The 16,549-nt window shown below is 43.7% G+C and overlaps 1 protein-coding gene across 4 annotated transcripts in view; it reads left to right on the top strand.

Annotated features, from left to right (window-relative positions):
- ITPR1 (inositol 1,4,5-trisphosphate receptor type 1) overlaps nt 1-16,549 on the top strand; it is a 182,469-nt gene that overhangs the window by 79,702 nt on the left and 86,218 nt on the right. For all 4 annotated transcript variants that reach the window (XM_054216021.1, XM_054216018.1, XM_054216019.1 and 1 more), the window contains 13 exons: nt 696-754; nt 1,890-2,051; nt 2,147-2,317; nt 3,320-3,385; nt 4,249-4,386; nt 5,896-6,021; nt 6,385-6,585; nt 8,106-8,357; nt 8,911-9,036; nt 9,765-9,893; nt 13,696-13,816; nt 14,452-14,636; nt 15,962-16,110. In XM_054216021.1, the coding sequence (XP_054071996.1) occupies nt 696-754; nt 1,890-2,051; nt 2,147-2,317; nt 3,320-3,385; nt 4,249-4,386; nt 5,896-6,021; nt 6,385-6,585; nt 8,106-8,357; nt 8,911-9,036; nt 9,765-9,893; nt 13,696-13,816; nt 14,452-14,636; nt 15,962-16,110 (1,885 nt within the window). The remainder of the gene's footprint in view (nt 1-695; nt 755-1,889; nt 2,052-2,146; nt 2,318-3,319; nt 3,386-4,248; nt 4,387-5,895; nt 6,022-6,384; nt 6,586-8,105; nt 8,358-8,910; nt 9,037-9,764; nt 9,894-13,695; nt 13,817-14,451; nt 14,637-15,961; nt 16,111-16,549) is intronic.

Here is a 16,549-nt window from a genome sequence, read left to right on the forward strand (position 1 = left end):
GGATGTGTTTACTTTTTTCTAGGGCTGCCTGTCCGGCAGCCCCCCGGGGTGCCAGGGCCTTGGGAACTGGGCTGGTGGGGAGAGCCAGAGCTCTTTCTGCGAGCTGAACTTTGGAAGACAGAGGGTAAACGTTCTTTGGCAAGGATGTAACATCCCCCTGCTCACTTTCCGTTCCCCTTTGCAAATCTTTGTGAAATATTGAGAGCTCAGAGTCTGTTTTACCATTTTTATTTTTTTTATTTCAGAATATTGGTCATTGCCCATGATATATACCTTATACTGAAAAATGCAAAGACCTTTTGTCTGTTGAGCCACAGGGCTATTGCTGTCACTGCTGAATTTATTACTTTGGAACTTCTCAAGGCTGAAGTTCAGTGTTTTCTTGTGGATGACCCCTCTGAATGACACCAGGTCCTGGAATGATGCTGGCGCAATCTAAAAATAGGCAAGACAGGAATAAGCCTGGATGTTGCTGAAATTATTATGCAGGTTAATTTGTGAGCTGAGAACAGGTTAACTTATTGTTTTATGTTGTCTTAGCAGGCTGCTTCAGTGATCTCTCAGTGTTCCTCTCAGCTTGTTATGACCCCCTTGCTTACACCTACATCACCACTTGCCGTTTAAAATGTTTTTAGGTTGCAAGCACATCTCTGGTGCGACTCTGACATAATGTATTTCTCTTGTTATCTTCTCAGGAGCCCTAGACTTTGAGCATATTGAAGAACAAGCAGAGGGGATCTTTGGTGGAAGGCAAGTATCTCTTCACCAGTGCTGATCAAGGGGTAACTCAGGAGTCCCCATGCTGTAGCTGCCACAGTTACCAAGGCTTCATTTTCCTGAAATGCCTTTGATCCAGCTCAAAGTCATGTCCATTTGGATGAAATGCCACAGATAAGGGACAGGGGCCCTTCAGCCAGAAGTTCTTCATGGGAGGGCTCCACTTGTGTGGGTGAAAGCCAAGTTGGAGGATTAGTGCCTCTAAGCTGAATGCTGCAGTAAAACCTTAGGTGGAAAAGTTTGTCTCGGCACTAATTGGGTCTTCTGAGATAGATACGTACATATAGCGCCATGAGTTTTTCTTATAATGCAGCATTAAACTGCACACACGTGACAGAACAAAACAAGCTGTACCTTCCATACCTGCCTGCCTTCTGGAGCGGCTTATACCCTTTCTTAAATCACAGGCCGGCAAATCAGTGACAGACTCCGAGTACTTGAGTTTGTCCTTAAGCTGCTCAGAGCTGCAGTTGTTTTCTGTAAACCTGAGATAACTCATTTCTTAAATGGAGGCAGAAGAGGGGGTAGAGAGAGAGATTCACTTACAAAATTAATACCCAGAATTTTTAATGTAAGCATGCAGACTCAGTTGGAAGCAGAACATGGAAAAGATTCAGAGGGCACTGATAGGAAAAAAAAAATACAACAGGAGTTTCTCGTGTTTGGAAAGGGAGCGCAGGGGAAAGAAAAGGGAAGAGGAGGATTTCAAATGCTTGACATAATTAGCATTGCAACCTGGATACTGAGGTAGGGTTGTATTTTGTAAATAGTGAGAAAGGTTAGTACCAGGAATGGGCAAGAAGTATTTGAGCAATAGGGTGAGGCTGACATAGGCACAAATATTTTGGCATAGTTTGACCCCGAAAAATGTAAGTTGGATAAGGTAAGCTGAGTGAACCATGATTAATGGGTGGTTGTGGAATAGCCTCCCTATTAAGCAGCACACCAAAAACTCCTGTGTGTCTTAAGATAGTGCTTGATTTGATACATTTCTGACTTATTTAAAAGTAAGAGAAAAGGTTTTCTGCCACTGCTGACTGGACGTAAGAACCTGCTGGGATATTCAGTCTAATGTGCTAATGTGTTAACTCCTCCGCTCTGTTTGCAGTGAGGAGAACACACCGCTGGATTTGGATGATCATGGTGGCAGAACATTTCTTAGAGTTTTGTTGCATTTGACAATGCATGATTATCCTCCTCTGGTGTCTGGAGCGCTTCAGCTACTCTTCCGGCACTTTAGTCAGAGACAAGAAGTCCTTCAAGCTTTTAAGCAGGTATGTGTGTATTGAGAGCGTTATTCCTCCTCTGAATGCATATAGGCAGCTAAAAACAATCCTTTTGTGCAACTAATGGATTGCATTCATATAAGGTTCAACTGCTTGTTACCAGCCAAGATGTTGACAACTACAAGCAGATAAAACAAGATTTGGACCAGCTGAGGTCTATCGTGGAGAAATCGGAGCTTTGGGTGTACAAAGGCCAGGGCCCTGATGAGACTATGGATGGAGTGCAAGGTGAAAACGAACACAAGAAAAAAGAGGTAATTAGGTTCTGTTTGCACAAATTAATGTATTAATCTTTTATGAAAATGTAACTGTTTCCGGAACTGTGACTAAAAAAACCCAAGCATCTTTCCAGCACGCTGCATAGCCTGGTGAGGCTGTCTGAATTGCTTTGGGACTAAGGCAAGAGTAAGGGCAGAATTTGAGCTAGTTGATGCCAGTTAGTCTCAGGGGGAAACTGCTCAGAATTAGCACCCACTAATGTGGTGTCTTTAGGCTCTAACAGAGCAGGTGGTTTGGGTTTGCGCTGGCTCCTGAGTTGTGTCCTTTCACCACTGACAGATTGCATGTTTTTCACGTGGTCACAAGTACCTCGGATAATATAAGGGCAGAGCTGTGAACTGTGTTCAGGTCATGCGTTTTGAATCATGGCACTATTATTAAATGGCAGGAGAGAACAGTGCTTAAGAAACCTGGTAAATGTTGGTGCTTTATCTGTACCTGATAATACTGGACTTTCCTGGCACACACATCTGGCTTACAACTAATTAAACACCTTTTGTCTCAGTATAATTTGCAATCAAATAGAAAAGAGCAGATGAGGGAATGCAAGAGTATTCCCTGGGTTATGAACGTTTATTGTTGGAAGTAAATAGAAGTAATTTACTCATTGCTTTCCTAGGGTGTAGCTCTGTGAGGTATCTCTTGATTTCTATGCAATGACAGTTTAATAATCACAGAGAGGGAGAGAAAGTAAGAAGCTTTTTTGGGAGAGACTTGATTACAGACATAATGTGACAAGCAAAGGAAAGCACAGGAGGTTGCTGTCTCTAAAATCATCCCACCGTCACCTTATTTTATGATACAGAGGTCAATGTGACCTGACAGCATAATTATATGTGTTTTTCTGAGACTGTCAGAAAATCGAAGGATGACACTCCTTTCCAGGAAGAGAGCATGCACTATCCCAGAATAGTAATTTTAGCCTTCATGAACACAGTACTACAAGCTACTAATAAATTGTCTGATTTTATCCACAGGAAGGTCACAGCAAGTCCCAAAAGCCTGAAAGTACTAGCAGCTACAACTACCGTGTAGTAAAGGAGGTAAAATTTTGCTTCTTGATAGTTAAATGGAAGTGTAAATGAGTAACGCAGCTGTGGAGAGCTGCAGTCAGATGGAGACACCCAGGAAAGTCTGAGTCACTCTTCCATTGTGGAAACTATTTGCTGAGTAATAACATATCCCAACTTGAATGAGAAGCCAGGAGTATAATAAGCACGACATGTGTATTCTTTCCTTAAGAATGGATTAGTGAGAAACGCGACATTTTGCTGCTGTTTCAATGGCAACACAATATTTTTATTGTAAAAGGCTACGAAGGAAGTAAGCAAGTGGAGAAGCTATTTAATTTGCTGTGTCCTGAGGACTATGCACTCAAACCCACCGTGCTGTTGAAATTTAATTTAAAAAAATGCCAGACAAAGAGCCTGCGTTGGCGCTGGTGTGGTGGTAGCTAATGGGCTTTCTGTGGCACTGTGCTGCAGAGCCCGACGCGGGGCTCCCTTGACACGGCTGAGTTCTGTGGGACCAGCTCCAGTCAGAGATGCAATGGATGGTGCTCAGGGCAGTAAACCACCAGACGTGATAACACTGTTGCTGCACTGCTTTTCTTGCCTATGCCGAGTGGCACAAGGCTGTGCTGGCTGATGCATCCCCGAGGTGGTGGCTGCCACCATCGCTGCCTCTCTGGGTTCCAGCTCAGTCCCTTTGCACCTTTACTGATGTTGCAGGAGCCACCAGGCCTTAGTCTGGTCTTACCTCCTCGCCTTGAGTCCATAAAACCTCATTTTGCTGCCTAGAGCTGCTCTGGTCCGTGCAGATGCGTTGTGGCTGCTCTCTGGGAGCCACCTGGCATGTTCTGAAATAAACCTCAGAATTTCAGCTCTAAAGTAAGTGTTTTCTCCAGATCCTGCTGCGGCTCAGCAAGCTGTGTGTTCAGGAAGGCGCCTCTGTCAGGAAAAGCCGGAAACAGCAGCAGCGACTTCTGAGGAACATGGGAGCTCATGCGGTTGTGCTGGAGCTGCTGCAGATCCCTTACGAAAAGGTTGGGTTTCTGTATGGCTGTCATCTTGCTTCTTGCCATGTTGATGGGCTTTTAATACCTCTTCTGAACCTTCCTGAACCTTCCACCTTTATATTGGGTTCAAAGAGTCTTTTTTAACTACTCACAATTCAAAAATAGAATCTTTGAATATACGGTGTTGTGCACTACGTCCTGAAGAAATGCTTGTCCATCATAGCTCAGAGTAAGACCAAGGCTCATCTCATAGCTTGTCATGGGAGGTGTGTGCTGCCTTGAAGTTAAGCTGTGCTGGTGGAAGCAAGACCCTCATTCTTGCTATGAGATAGCTGTGTGACAGCCATTCTGGGAATGCTAAGGGAAACGAGGGTGCCTGGTTCCCCATGGAGTTTATCAGCAGGTCTGCCCAGTAGTTAGACACAGACACCCCCAGCTGTAGAGTCCCAAACTCCCTCTTAGAAATGAATAAATATCAGCTGACTCTCCAGGCGAGGACTGCTGGTCAGAACTAGCCATGTGATGTCAGCGGCACAGTCTGAAGCCCACTCTGGCTGGGTTGCTGTACAGTTTGAGCTTGCGCAGCACGGCATTGTGCTGATGGAGCACACCCTCAGCTCATCGCGGTGGCTGCCCATTAGTCATGGGTGACAGGTACTTATCATTGCATAGGTGAGGGAGCTCTTCACATTTTCCCTGTCACTCTGCTGTCTTCGGTTCCAAACTAAAGGTTTCTGAAAACCAGTAATTCTAGACAGTAGCTTTGATTAATGTCAAGCTAAGTCTCATGCTGTCTCGCTTCATATTTTGCAAAAAAATTGGCAGCAAAAACACCCTCCCAGCAACTCTTGTCACCTTTCTGTCCCAGGCAGATGAAAACATATTGGACAGGCAGTGTGGAAGATGTTTCACCCTTGGAAATATATGAAACTCCTTAAAAATATAAGCAGGCACTGTTTTTCCAAACTGCATTTTATACCATCAGTGGACTGGTAATCCGCACTGATGTCAGAGGAAAGGCACCAATTCCTGAGCTGTACTTGGAAGCACGCAAGTAGTGTGCAGATTCCAGTAAATATAAATTGGGCTTAACTGTTGCAATAATAACTTTCCATCTCTTCTTTGCCATGAACTACCTATCTGTCGCAGCTGAAATGCGTTTCAGTGGAACATGGCAATTTTCCTGTGCAGCCCCAAGGTGATGATGTGTGGTTTGGCCAATGTACTGGTATGTTCAGAAGTGTAAAAGTGACTAAAGCACGTTGCTGGCAGGCTTGGCCATGGAATATGCAATTTTAGAGAATAAACTACTGTAATTTCTATTATGGTCTTTATTTTTGATGATCTTTAGAACTGCGAAGCAGGCCAAACGCATCTCTAATGTCTGTGAGCTGGGTGGAGGTTTGTTTTTCTTTGGAGTGTGAGAGAGACGTGACAGTTCCCTTGCAGAGAGGGAGCTGTGGCTCATCCAGTACTCACCTGAAAGTGAACCTTCAGATTCTTTTTAACCCCATCTTATGTGTCGTGCAACCACAGGCTGAAGACACGAGGATGCAGGAGATAATGAAGCTTGCACACGAGTTTTTACAGAACTTTTGTGCTGGGAACCAACAGAACCAGGCATTGCTGCACAAGCACATAAACCTGTTCCTTAACCCAGGGGTAAGAATAACCTCGTGCCATGATTTATATTTTCTAGCAAGAAAAGATAGTCCTCGGTGATCCCTCTGGGCCTGTTCTGTTGCAAGATTGATTGAAGGGGTCACATTTTGTTTCCATTCTAAAGCCTCAAAAGTTGGCAAGATCTGTTTGTTTAGGAGCATTTCAGCATAGAAAGTTCAAGAGGCTGAAGTGGACTGAAAAATAGGCTTAGATACGAGCTGTTGTGTTGAAAGGTTAGGTCCTTAGAAATGTTCTTTTCAGTCCTGCACCCTGCAGGAGTGTTGACTTTATCCTGACCTCTGTGTGGGTTTGGCGATTTGTTTATTTTCTAATTGTCTGTCTCTCTTTCCCCCCCTCCATTAGATTCTGGAAGCGGTAACAATGCAACACATTTTCATGAACAACTTCCAGCTTTGCAGTGAGATTAATGAACGCGTTGTTCAACACTTTGTCCACTGTATAGAAACACATGGCAGAAATGTTCAGTACATAAAGTTCCTGCAGACAATTGTCAAGGCGGAAGGAAAATTCATTAAGAAATGCCAAGATATGGTAATGGCTGAGGTGAGAGCTGCAGAGATTTGCAAGGTCTGAACAGAAGTTTTCACATACCATTTGGTGCAAATGACAAATTGATCCTCTCGCTTCTGGGACTGCCAAGAAGCTGACAGTTAGCTCTCACAATGCAAAAAGAGCATACAGCTACCAGAAAGCATAGGCTTTTTTGTGACCAAAAGCTTTCTGAGCTCTTCACCCATAGGTATAATGAGTGGTCAGTTATTAATGATACTTGGGCATTACTTTCCAGGCTTCTACACAGCACCATCTAGGTGGGCGTACAAAACAAGGGTGCCCTCCTCTAGCAACGTTGGCTAGAAGAGAAATAGTTTAATTTCAAGATCACTAATGCAGAAGGAAAATTCTACCATGATAGTATTTTGATGGGAATTTCTTATCTTACCAAGATGTACATACTCAGCTGTTTAAGTGCTGAAGTATGAGGGTCTTCAGAAATTTAGGTGTGGAAATTGGGGTGTCAGGATAGAAGGAAGAGGTAAGAGAAGGGTGAATAAATCCCTTTAAGTTGGATAGGTCAGTGAATCCCTTTAAGTTGGATAAGTTGGTCATGATCTGTTTGACAGCATTTTGCATGCCTGGCAGGATTTTTATCGGCCTCTTCAGCAGGGGGAGCCCGAGGATCAGATTTGTCAAGCTGTGGCTTTTGTATATCAATCTTACCAGATTGATCAAAGGTCTTCCATGTTTTGTCGTTCAGTTCAAAAATGGTTTCGTGAGCTTCTCATCACAGAGTCGAGTTTGTGGGATGCTCAGCAATCACCTTCCACGGGGGTCAGCAGTTGCTGGGAAAAGGGAGCTGCCTTGGGGGTTGCCTTCCGCGTTTTCTCTGGCTGTTTGCCCCAAAGCTTGCGGGAGGACACCCTCGGACCCTCCAGCTGCCTGCTCAGAACTGCCCAGCCCGGAGCAGGTCTCCGTTTACTCCTACTCCTTCCCGTCACGGAGTTACAGGAGGTCTGAACTGCTCCGAAAATCTGGCCAGCTGAGTCTCAAACGTGCAGCTAATAAAAATCTTCAGTGTGCAACTTAACTGTCGCTGGCTAGCCTTGGAAAATTGATGATGTTTGTTCAGAAGGGTGGAATTACTGAGCCCTGCAGTCCTCCCATCCGGCGTGCCCCTGGGGCGTTGCTCTGAACAAAACGGCATGTCTGCAGCTTGCTGTATTAAGAAGTCAGCTGAGGCAATATACGTGAAATAAAAAAGCACAATGGAAAGTCACAAGCTTCTTGGCACAACTTCTGTTCTGTTGGGCTGACTTTGAAGTTCTTCAGCAGTTCAGAAGTGGTAAATTCTTTAGGAGAAAATGTCGTACTCGAGCCCTGTGTCCCATGAAGGGAGCGCAGGAGGAATGCCCAGCTGACTTGGTGGGCTGCACTCATTTTAAGCGTCTAAAGAATAACTAATCGGGATTTTGCACTGTAACAGTTGGCCCACAGATTAGGGGAGCATGCTGCGGGGAGATGCACAGGCTTTGATCTGCTGATGGAATATCTTTCTTTCTCGGTAGCTGGTGAATGCGGGAGAAGATGTCCTAGTGTTCTACAATGACAGAGCCTCCTTCCAGACTTTGGTGCAAATGATGAGATCCGAGAGGGATCGGATGGATGAAAACAGCCCACTGATGTACCACATCCACTTAGTAGAACTTCTTGCTGTCTGCACGGAAGGCAAAAATGTCTACACAGAAATAAAATGCAACTCCCTTCTTCCTCTGGATGACATTGTCAGGGTAGTAACCCACGAGGATTGCATACCGGAGGTGAGGGCCGTTTGGAGGCACTGACCTAGATGTATTTGAAATGTGCTGGCTTTGGGTGGGAGAGATGTGATATTACAGATCATTCCCAGTCTGGCCTGGGAAAGGTGGCGGGTGCAGGTGGACGGTGAGATGTGAGCTGGGAAACTGGATTCCTTCCCTGCTGCTGCTAATCGGCAACCCCAGAGAATCTGGATAGTTAAGTTAAATCCTTCTATACTCGTTTCCTTGCCCTTAAAATGGGGATGTGATGCTGTACTTGCTTGTTTTATAGGGTTCTTGAGGCAGAGAGGTTTATGGAGTAGGCTGCTAACCTTGAACAGATGGTTCTGCAGAACTGGAAATGATTATTATGCTGACGTTTCGTCTACAGTGATCCTGGTGTTTTTTATTGGATGATGTCTTGCTATTCATGGCATTAAATTTCACCAGTGCTTAAATAAAAGGAAGAAGTAGAATTACAAATGATTTATATAGCGGTTTTAATGTGGCATTCATTCGTAATACCATTCAGGTTTTTATTTTTTAATGGTAATTTTTTTTCCTCTGCTTTTAGGTCAAAATTGCGTACATCAACTTCTTGAATCACTGCTATGTGGACACAGAAGTAGAAATGAAAGAGATTTACACCAGTAATCATATGTGGAAGCTATTTGAGAACTTCCTGGTTGACATCTGTCGGGTAATGGTTTCTGTATCTAGGAACTGAATTAAAAAGCTCAAATGAACCTATTTAGTACAGAGTAGTAAGAATAGGACACAACAGTGCATCAAGGCAATAAGTACCCTGAATACTGTGTTCCTTCAAATTTGTATGTGCCTTCTTTTCCTTATGCCTGTGGATTTCATTAGTCATATTCCATGGAACACATTAATATTTTCCTCTTAAAAAGAAAAAAAACCCCACAAACAACAAACCTCAGAAAAGCCCCACACCCTGCTCTTTTGTCTGATGCCTTTTTCTCTTCTGCCACCTGGCTTGCTTATTCTGGCCAGGATAGTGAGCTCCTTCCTGAGCAATAGTCAACAGTTTTTGGCAGGTCAGGACAAATTTTTTCCAAGCTTGGCGTTTGTTTGGCCATATGGCTTTTTGCCTGGGATTCCAAGTATTTCCCCATACGAAAGCATTACACTTCAGTCCTCCCTACCCTACTACTTTCTTTCCTCTAAGGCACTCTGTTTTTTTTCCCTCCCCCCTAAACATGCTGAATGCCAGCACCTTGAACAGTAATGGTGTTGGGCTTCTGCTTTTGTGTATGCTGGAAATCCAGAGGTCCAAGCGTCATAAATATCATTGTGGCAGGGAATTGCTGGGACTGGAACAGTGCGAAATGAAGAATTCCAGTCTGGAACACTTATTCATCTACCTTGGTTGAGCTGCTTCTGACCTAAGAACGAATTGTCTTGCAGGCTTGTAACAACACCAGCGACAGAAAGCATGCTGACTCCATATTGGAGAAGTACGTTACAGAAATAGTGATGAGTATCGTCACCACTTTCTTCAGTTCCCCATTCTCTGATCAGAGCACTACTTTGCAGGTAGGAAAATGCAGCAAGACAGAAAAGTAAAAAGATGCTGCAAATGCAATTATGTTCATTCCACTTTCGTTCCATTTACCAGTTAAAAAGAAACACATGTGTTTAATGGGGGAGCAGATACGTATTCTTTGGGAGCAGGATGTTTCTTTTCTTGTAGAAGTGGAAAGATTTATAGCCCACAGTACAAATGTTTTCGTAGAGGGGCTGAAGTCTCACATTGCTTCATTAGTAGATTCAACTTCCATGCTCCCACCGAGATCACACAGGTCTTTTGGAGAGAGTTTCTACGTGTCGTTATCAGGTTCCTGGTGAGAGAATCACACTGCAAGTAGGGAAATGAAGGATTTTTTTGTATGTTTTGTATTCCAGTTGCATCTAAGGGCTCTGGTTGTCCTCTTTGCAGCCTTAGATCAGAGTACACTTGAGCAAGATGGTTTGGGCAGGTTTAGGAGAGCAAACAAGCAATTTTGCTCAGCGATAGTTTGTCATGCCAGCTGTGCAGCAGTGGTAAAGCAGTAGCACGGCAGCAGGTTCTCCAGAGTGCTGTGATAAAGGGAGATAAAGCTTTGGTGGCAGGCTTTCCAGACAGGAGGAGAGGGTGTTGCATTACAGAGGGTACAAAGGTGATTGTTTAAACAAAGCATGTTTTTTATAGGAAGACTCTAATTTCCTTAAAAAAAAATAAAATATATATATATATGTATTTCCAAAAGCTCTAGTGTGTTTCATTAAGCTGAGTAATTTTTTTTGTGTTCAAAAGTTGGGGAAACATGGAGAGAGGCTTGGAACGTTTGTGAAGTGACAGAAGGTAGAGATTTCCACTGCAGAACAGCAGTGTCAGGACATTGCCCTAATATTTGTATTGCAGCACAAAGATAACATCATTCCTGTATTCATAAATAACGTTTTGGGAGGAGCGTGGGTGGAGTGGTCAGGTGCCTGGCAGGTCTGTCAGAAGTTTGGGTATGGTAGTTGTTGAAACTTGATGCAGCCTCAGTGTGCCAGAGGCAGTTGTTCACTTGTAATTGAAGGCAACTGGCAGCAGGTTAGGAGTCATCTGGTTCTCAAAAGTGGCCAATTTGACATGTCAATCCCTTGTCAAAGGATTTATGCTAACCCTTTGGGTCATGGTGTGCTGCCTGGGTGACTGCAGGGCTCCAGGGAGGTATACATAAAACTGCTGACGGTAAAGACTTCTACTGCTCAACATGAGCAGTGATGTTCCTGCTTTTCCCTTGTTTACCACCCGTATCTCTCATGTTGCCAGTCTGTCCCCCTGCAGTCAGGACATGGATTCGACCAGCGGCCAGTCTGATCTACCAACTGTTGAGCATTCTACACAGCCCTGCTTCTCACAGGCTTAGACAGCCCTCCTTATTCAGGCAAGGGGACAGTCACACTGAAACCAAGAGCTGTGTTTGGGATTGGCTCAAACGCTCTTAAACTGCCAAACTGTGGGCATTGCCTGGGAGAGCACAGGGAGCCACAACAGCTGTGTTTGGGCTGAGCAGCTTCGTTGGGGCTCTGGCTTCACTCCCGCAAGTCTGAGCAGTCCAGCGGTTGATTTGCTCCTCATGTGGCTTCAAACTGTCAGCCCTATTGCGGTATCAGCTTCCCTGAGAGTTTGTCAAAACTTCGTCAGAAGACAATGAGAGATGGAGATCGTTCGCCTTGTCCCCCAGGGCTCTGCCCATCTCCTCTCCTCCCTGTCATGCTTTTAATTGTCATCTCTGAGTGTACAGTATTTGAATACACTTCCTTACCGTCATACTTTAGCGATCTGTTAATTTCATCTGTCAGCAGCTTTTCTTTAGTTTCTCAATCTCTCCTTCTGTCTGGCAGGAGGAATTAACTTATTTCACCTCTCTTTTACCATCTCTGTTGGTAGTTCTGTCTTATCCTGGATTCATCTTTTCTCTACATCTCTAAGTTAAGATCTTTGTTTCTCTCCCTTTTTCTGCCTGTCAAGGCTCTTGCCCGTAGCCTGGGACTCACCCACCTGAGGAGTAGAGCCTGTTGGACCACCTGGCTGTGGATGTCCCTCCTCCGGGTGGGATTTTTCCCTCCCATCCAAGATGCTGCAGGGCAGTCTGCAGCCACTGTGATCTGGTGCCGCTGTCTCCGCAGGCGAGGGACCGTTGCCACTCTCCTCTGCGTTGCCTTTGGACGCAGTCACTCCCCGTCCTTTCTGCTGCACCTTGTCATCTTGCTTTTTCCCATGCGAGCCTCTTCTTGTCTCATGCTCTTTCGTGTTATGGCTTGTTCGATTTAAATTGTACCTCCTTTGAGTCAGGACCGGCCTTGCTTGTTCAAGGAACACCTTGTACGTCTGTCATGCACTTCAAATAATATGAAATTAGGAGAACATAAATATGTCTTTTCAAAGAACAGCTGTCCAAAACTTTTCCTCTTTAGCAAGTACTGTTTAGCCTGTTTCCCTCCTAAGGGTGCTGCTGCCCAAGGCTTTCCTTCGCGAGTGTGGTTGGAGGCATGTGGAACACGGAGTAAATTTCTTATTTGATTTATTGACCTAATTTAAGCAAATGAAACATCTTTGAAGCTTTTTAAGACAGAAAAGTCTTTAAACATGAACTGAAAAGAATACGTGGGTGGCTTAAATCCAGAACTGCCGGTATTTTCAATGCCCTTGGAGAATACTACTGTCTGCCATGTTTTTGGTGTTTGGCTTATTTCTAGAAAGGATAATAGGTATTTGCCTCTTAGTAATTTTTGGTTCTTGAATTTTGATTCTCCTTTTGTACATTTCACAATGGTGTTATTTGATGCATTTGATCTAATAGATTTAATTATCTAATAGATTTGGCTTTTTCATCTAACTCCACTTTTTTCTTACAAACAGGCATTAATCTTGACCAGAATAAAAGAGGTATTTTCTTCACTGGTTCCTAAGTCTTGTGGGCTTTGCACTGTGGTGTAGTTCACTTAGCTGATAGAAACATTACTTAGCTAGTAGGCACGGGGATACGGCGTATTCCCTCTCAATGTAGGTTCATTTGAAATATTTAAAATACTTTTTCCGCTAATGGTAAAATAAATGAATTGTTCCACTGAGTAATTACCGTACAAAACGAAACCGGGAGTTTTGGTCCATATCGTTGGGATGTTGCAAAGATGGACGAACAGAGCTCGTGTGTGTGTGTTGGAGCACCTCACCTATCTATAGTGGAAGATCACCTTGCGAAACACAGGGCTAAACCCCACACCTTAATTTTGGCAGATCCATAGCAACTGTAGTGTTTACCACTAACTACTACCTGTGTTCGAAGTAACAAACGCACAGCTGGTTTCTTCAGTAAATTAGATACCAGTTAATAATACCTGAAATGATGAGTTTTCAACTCTGGGGCCATGCTGTTGTTTAGCCAAGAGCAAAGTCCCATTTACCTGTGGACTATTGAGTCAGCCACTGGTCACCGCTAAAGGAAGAATCTCTGTATGCCAGGTTTGCTGATAACTCTGATTAAACAGATGAAGATGACTGCTTATTTCCTTTGCTTAGTCAGGCTTCAATTACTTGAGGCTTTATGCTTTAGAAGCTGTCTATTTAATGTTTCCCTTCCAGCTTTCATTCCCACCCTTTCCATTCAGTTGCTGATTGTGTGGTAGATACGCTGTCTTCAACGTGAAGTTGCCTAACAAGTGGATGCAGACCAGTTAGAAGTGACTGGTGTGCAGAGAGTCTTGTCTGAAGCTGGTAACCAGTATTACCTCAGGGTGATGCTGATCCACCTCAATATGGTGTGATGAGTCTGATTTTCTTTTCTTTAACCGTGTGTTCTAGACTCGCCAACCTGTGTTTGTGCAGTTGCTGCAAGGCGTGTTCAGAGTGTACCACTGCAACTGGTTAATGCCCAGCCAAAAGGCGTCAGTGGAAAGCTGCATTCGGGTCCTCTCAGATGTAGGTAAGAAATGGACGTAATCAGAACTAACTGCTGCAGATGTGGTCATCCAGTGTTTGCTGCTTACATGTCATCCTTCCAAAAAGAAACTGCAGTTTAGTTCCCTCCAGTTGCACTTGCAGATAACTCAGAGCCAAGGCACAGCACAAAGCCAGAGTTCCGTTGATGTATTGTCATGGTTGAGCAATAGGTGGTGTCACTGGAACCTGAAGTGCTTTCTCCATTTAACCTCAAAACTCTCTGCAGTCCTGTTGATCTGCAGCAGGGAAGTAGTTCTGTGCTGCTCCTCCCAGTAATTTTCTCTGCTTTTAGTAGCAAGAAGAGTAATTTGTCCTGGGTAGGAGACCAAATTCTGTTGGATAGGTGCATGGGTGTGTTAGCACGAGATGTTGGGAGTGCGTGTGTAAGGACTTTGAAGACAATAAACAGCTCTGAGGTGTGAAAGTCTTTAATCATAATGCTCCAGAGGGGTCTGACCCGTTACATCTATGATTACACAGGGACTGAGTATCACGTTGTTTAAAGTTCACACAAAGGAGATTGTAGAAGGAATTGCAAGTAGAGCTTGTCTTGTTCTTGCGTTGGTTGTAATACACGGGCTGAAGGAGTCAGTTCTCACTAACTTTTGCTTGTTGCAGCAAAAAGCCGCGCGATTGCAATTCCTGTAGACTTGGACAGTCAGGTCAACAATCTCTTCCTGAAATCTCATAACATCGTACAGAAGACTGCAATGAACTGGCGAATGACTGCAAGGAATGCTGCCCGAAGAGATTCGGTGCTCGCTGCCTCCAGGGATTATCGAAACATAATTGAAAGATTACAGGTGATTACGCAGCACCCCTTCCTCCTTTGATAAGCACTTGCATGCCTACACAAAAGGAGGAATTTATACTAAGTAGAAAAACGTTTTGGGATGAATTAATTAGTCAAAATGCCACATGGTAATCAAGTTAGCTGATGCTGAATACAATAATACAGTAATACTGTATATAAAATCAAACGTAAACCATTGTAGCAAGACAGGTAACTGAATGTGCACAGCTAATGGGTATAGAAGTACTCATCCTAGGAGACGCAGATATTTGAAGCTAGTGGTACTTGAAGTATTCTTGTTTCACCATTAGTAATATTTCTTTGATGAGACAGGACTTCTTCATCATCACAGCCTTCCAGATTCCTCCAGTGCTTTGCTCCTTGTACTCCAAAACTCTCCGTACAATGAAAGGTGCCACAGCCCTGCCTGGAAGACTGAAATAAACAGATGCATCGGTTCCTTGTGAACCAGTTGCAGCCACAGACATTCCCTGAAACAAAGTGTGTGCATTCCCATACAGCTTTTGCTAAAAAGACTATTTAAACATACCGCTTTGTGTTAGAAATAGGGATTGATGTGTTATAGCTATATTTTATGTTCAGATGTACAGACAGTTCAATAAGGCCTTTCTTATACCAAATGAATTTCATCGTTTTCAATGATGCTTTTAACCTTTGAAGATTCATTCTCTGGCCAAAAGCTTTTTCTGGCAAACAGTTACAAATAACTTTATGTCAACTTACATAATGTAAAAACGCTGCCCAGCCCAGCTTGTCCCTCTCTATCTGCTCCTGTCTATTTGTCCATTTCAGTTTGATTAAACTTCCTCTCTGGCTTCAGAGGTTCTCAGTATTTTCGGCTTGTTTAAGTATTAGGGTAAATGTGGTTTCATTTTAAGGTAGCTACAGCTTTCCAAACTTTGAAAAGGGGAAGAAATTGTTTTGGGGTTTTTTTTGCATAATTTTAACAGTAGTACTTTTTATTGTCAGCTCACGTAAGCATAAAGAACCAGATTGTTATCACAGAGTTTCAGTGCAGCTCTGAATCTGCATGTTTTTCTTTCCCCTATATGAACAAGAGCACCTACAAAGATGGGGAGGGGAACTAAGTAATCTGGGGGACTGCTGAAAATCAGGGCTTTCCTTTTAAAGACAACTATTAAATGATAAAACTGAAAGTCTTACCTGACCAGACTCTGAGGTTTTTGATCTAGTTTATCCAGGCAGGACAGACCTAATTCTCCTGTCCCTCTTTTGCAGTTTGTAAAATTAATTTGCTTACATATTTAGATGTATGTGATGTTTGTTTAAAATCTTGATGTGATTATATTCTAGGACATAGTGTCAGCTTTAGAGGATCGCCTACGTCCTCTTGTCCAGGCAGAGTTATCAGTTCTGGTAGACGTGCTCCACAGGCCTGAGCTGCTCTTCCCAGAGAACACAGATGCAAGGAGGAAATGTGAAAGTGGAGGTTTCATTTGCAAGTAAGTTGTCCTGAAGTCCGGATTGTTGGGAGGGTTTCTGTTACGTTTTGCTGTTTCCCAGTTTTCCCATGCCCTGTGGAATGGTGCCCTCTTGCCCAGCTTTATGTAAAGTGGAGTTTTTCATGATACGATAAATGCAATTTGTCCTTGGCGGGGGGAAGCTCTTGGGGATGGGGAAAGACTGCTTGACATGCTTTCACAGCTAAAGCTAAACAATCGCTGGCTTTGCTGCAGGACAGAAGTGTCATAAGCAGTAGTATAAACAAGCAAGAAATTATGGGCTAGTCCCTGTTATTGTGTCCCTGCCTTCAGCCCTAGTCTTGATCTTGTAGCACCTAGTGCCGGGTAAGAGTCGGTTGTCATCGTGTGCATCACCCAACGCAGATGCCTCCCAAATTTGGAGGGAAGGAAAAGGAAAGATTACAAGGTCATTTTGAGT

This window comes from Rissa tridactyla, chromosome 10, assembly GCF_028500815.1.
Source record: "Rissa tridactyla isolate bRisTri1 chromosome 10, bRisTri1.patW.cur.20221130, whole genome shotgun sequence".
In the NCBI taxonomy this organism is placed as follows: domain Eukaryota; kingdom Metazoa; phylum Chordata; class Aves; order Charadriiformes; family Laridae; genus Rissa; species Rissa tridactyla.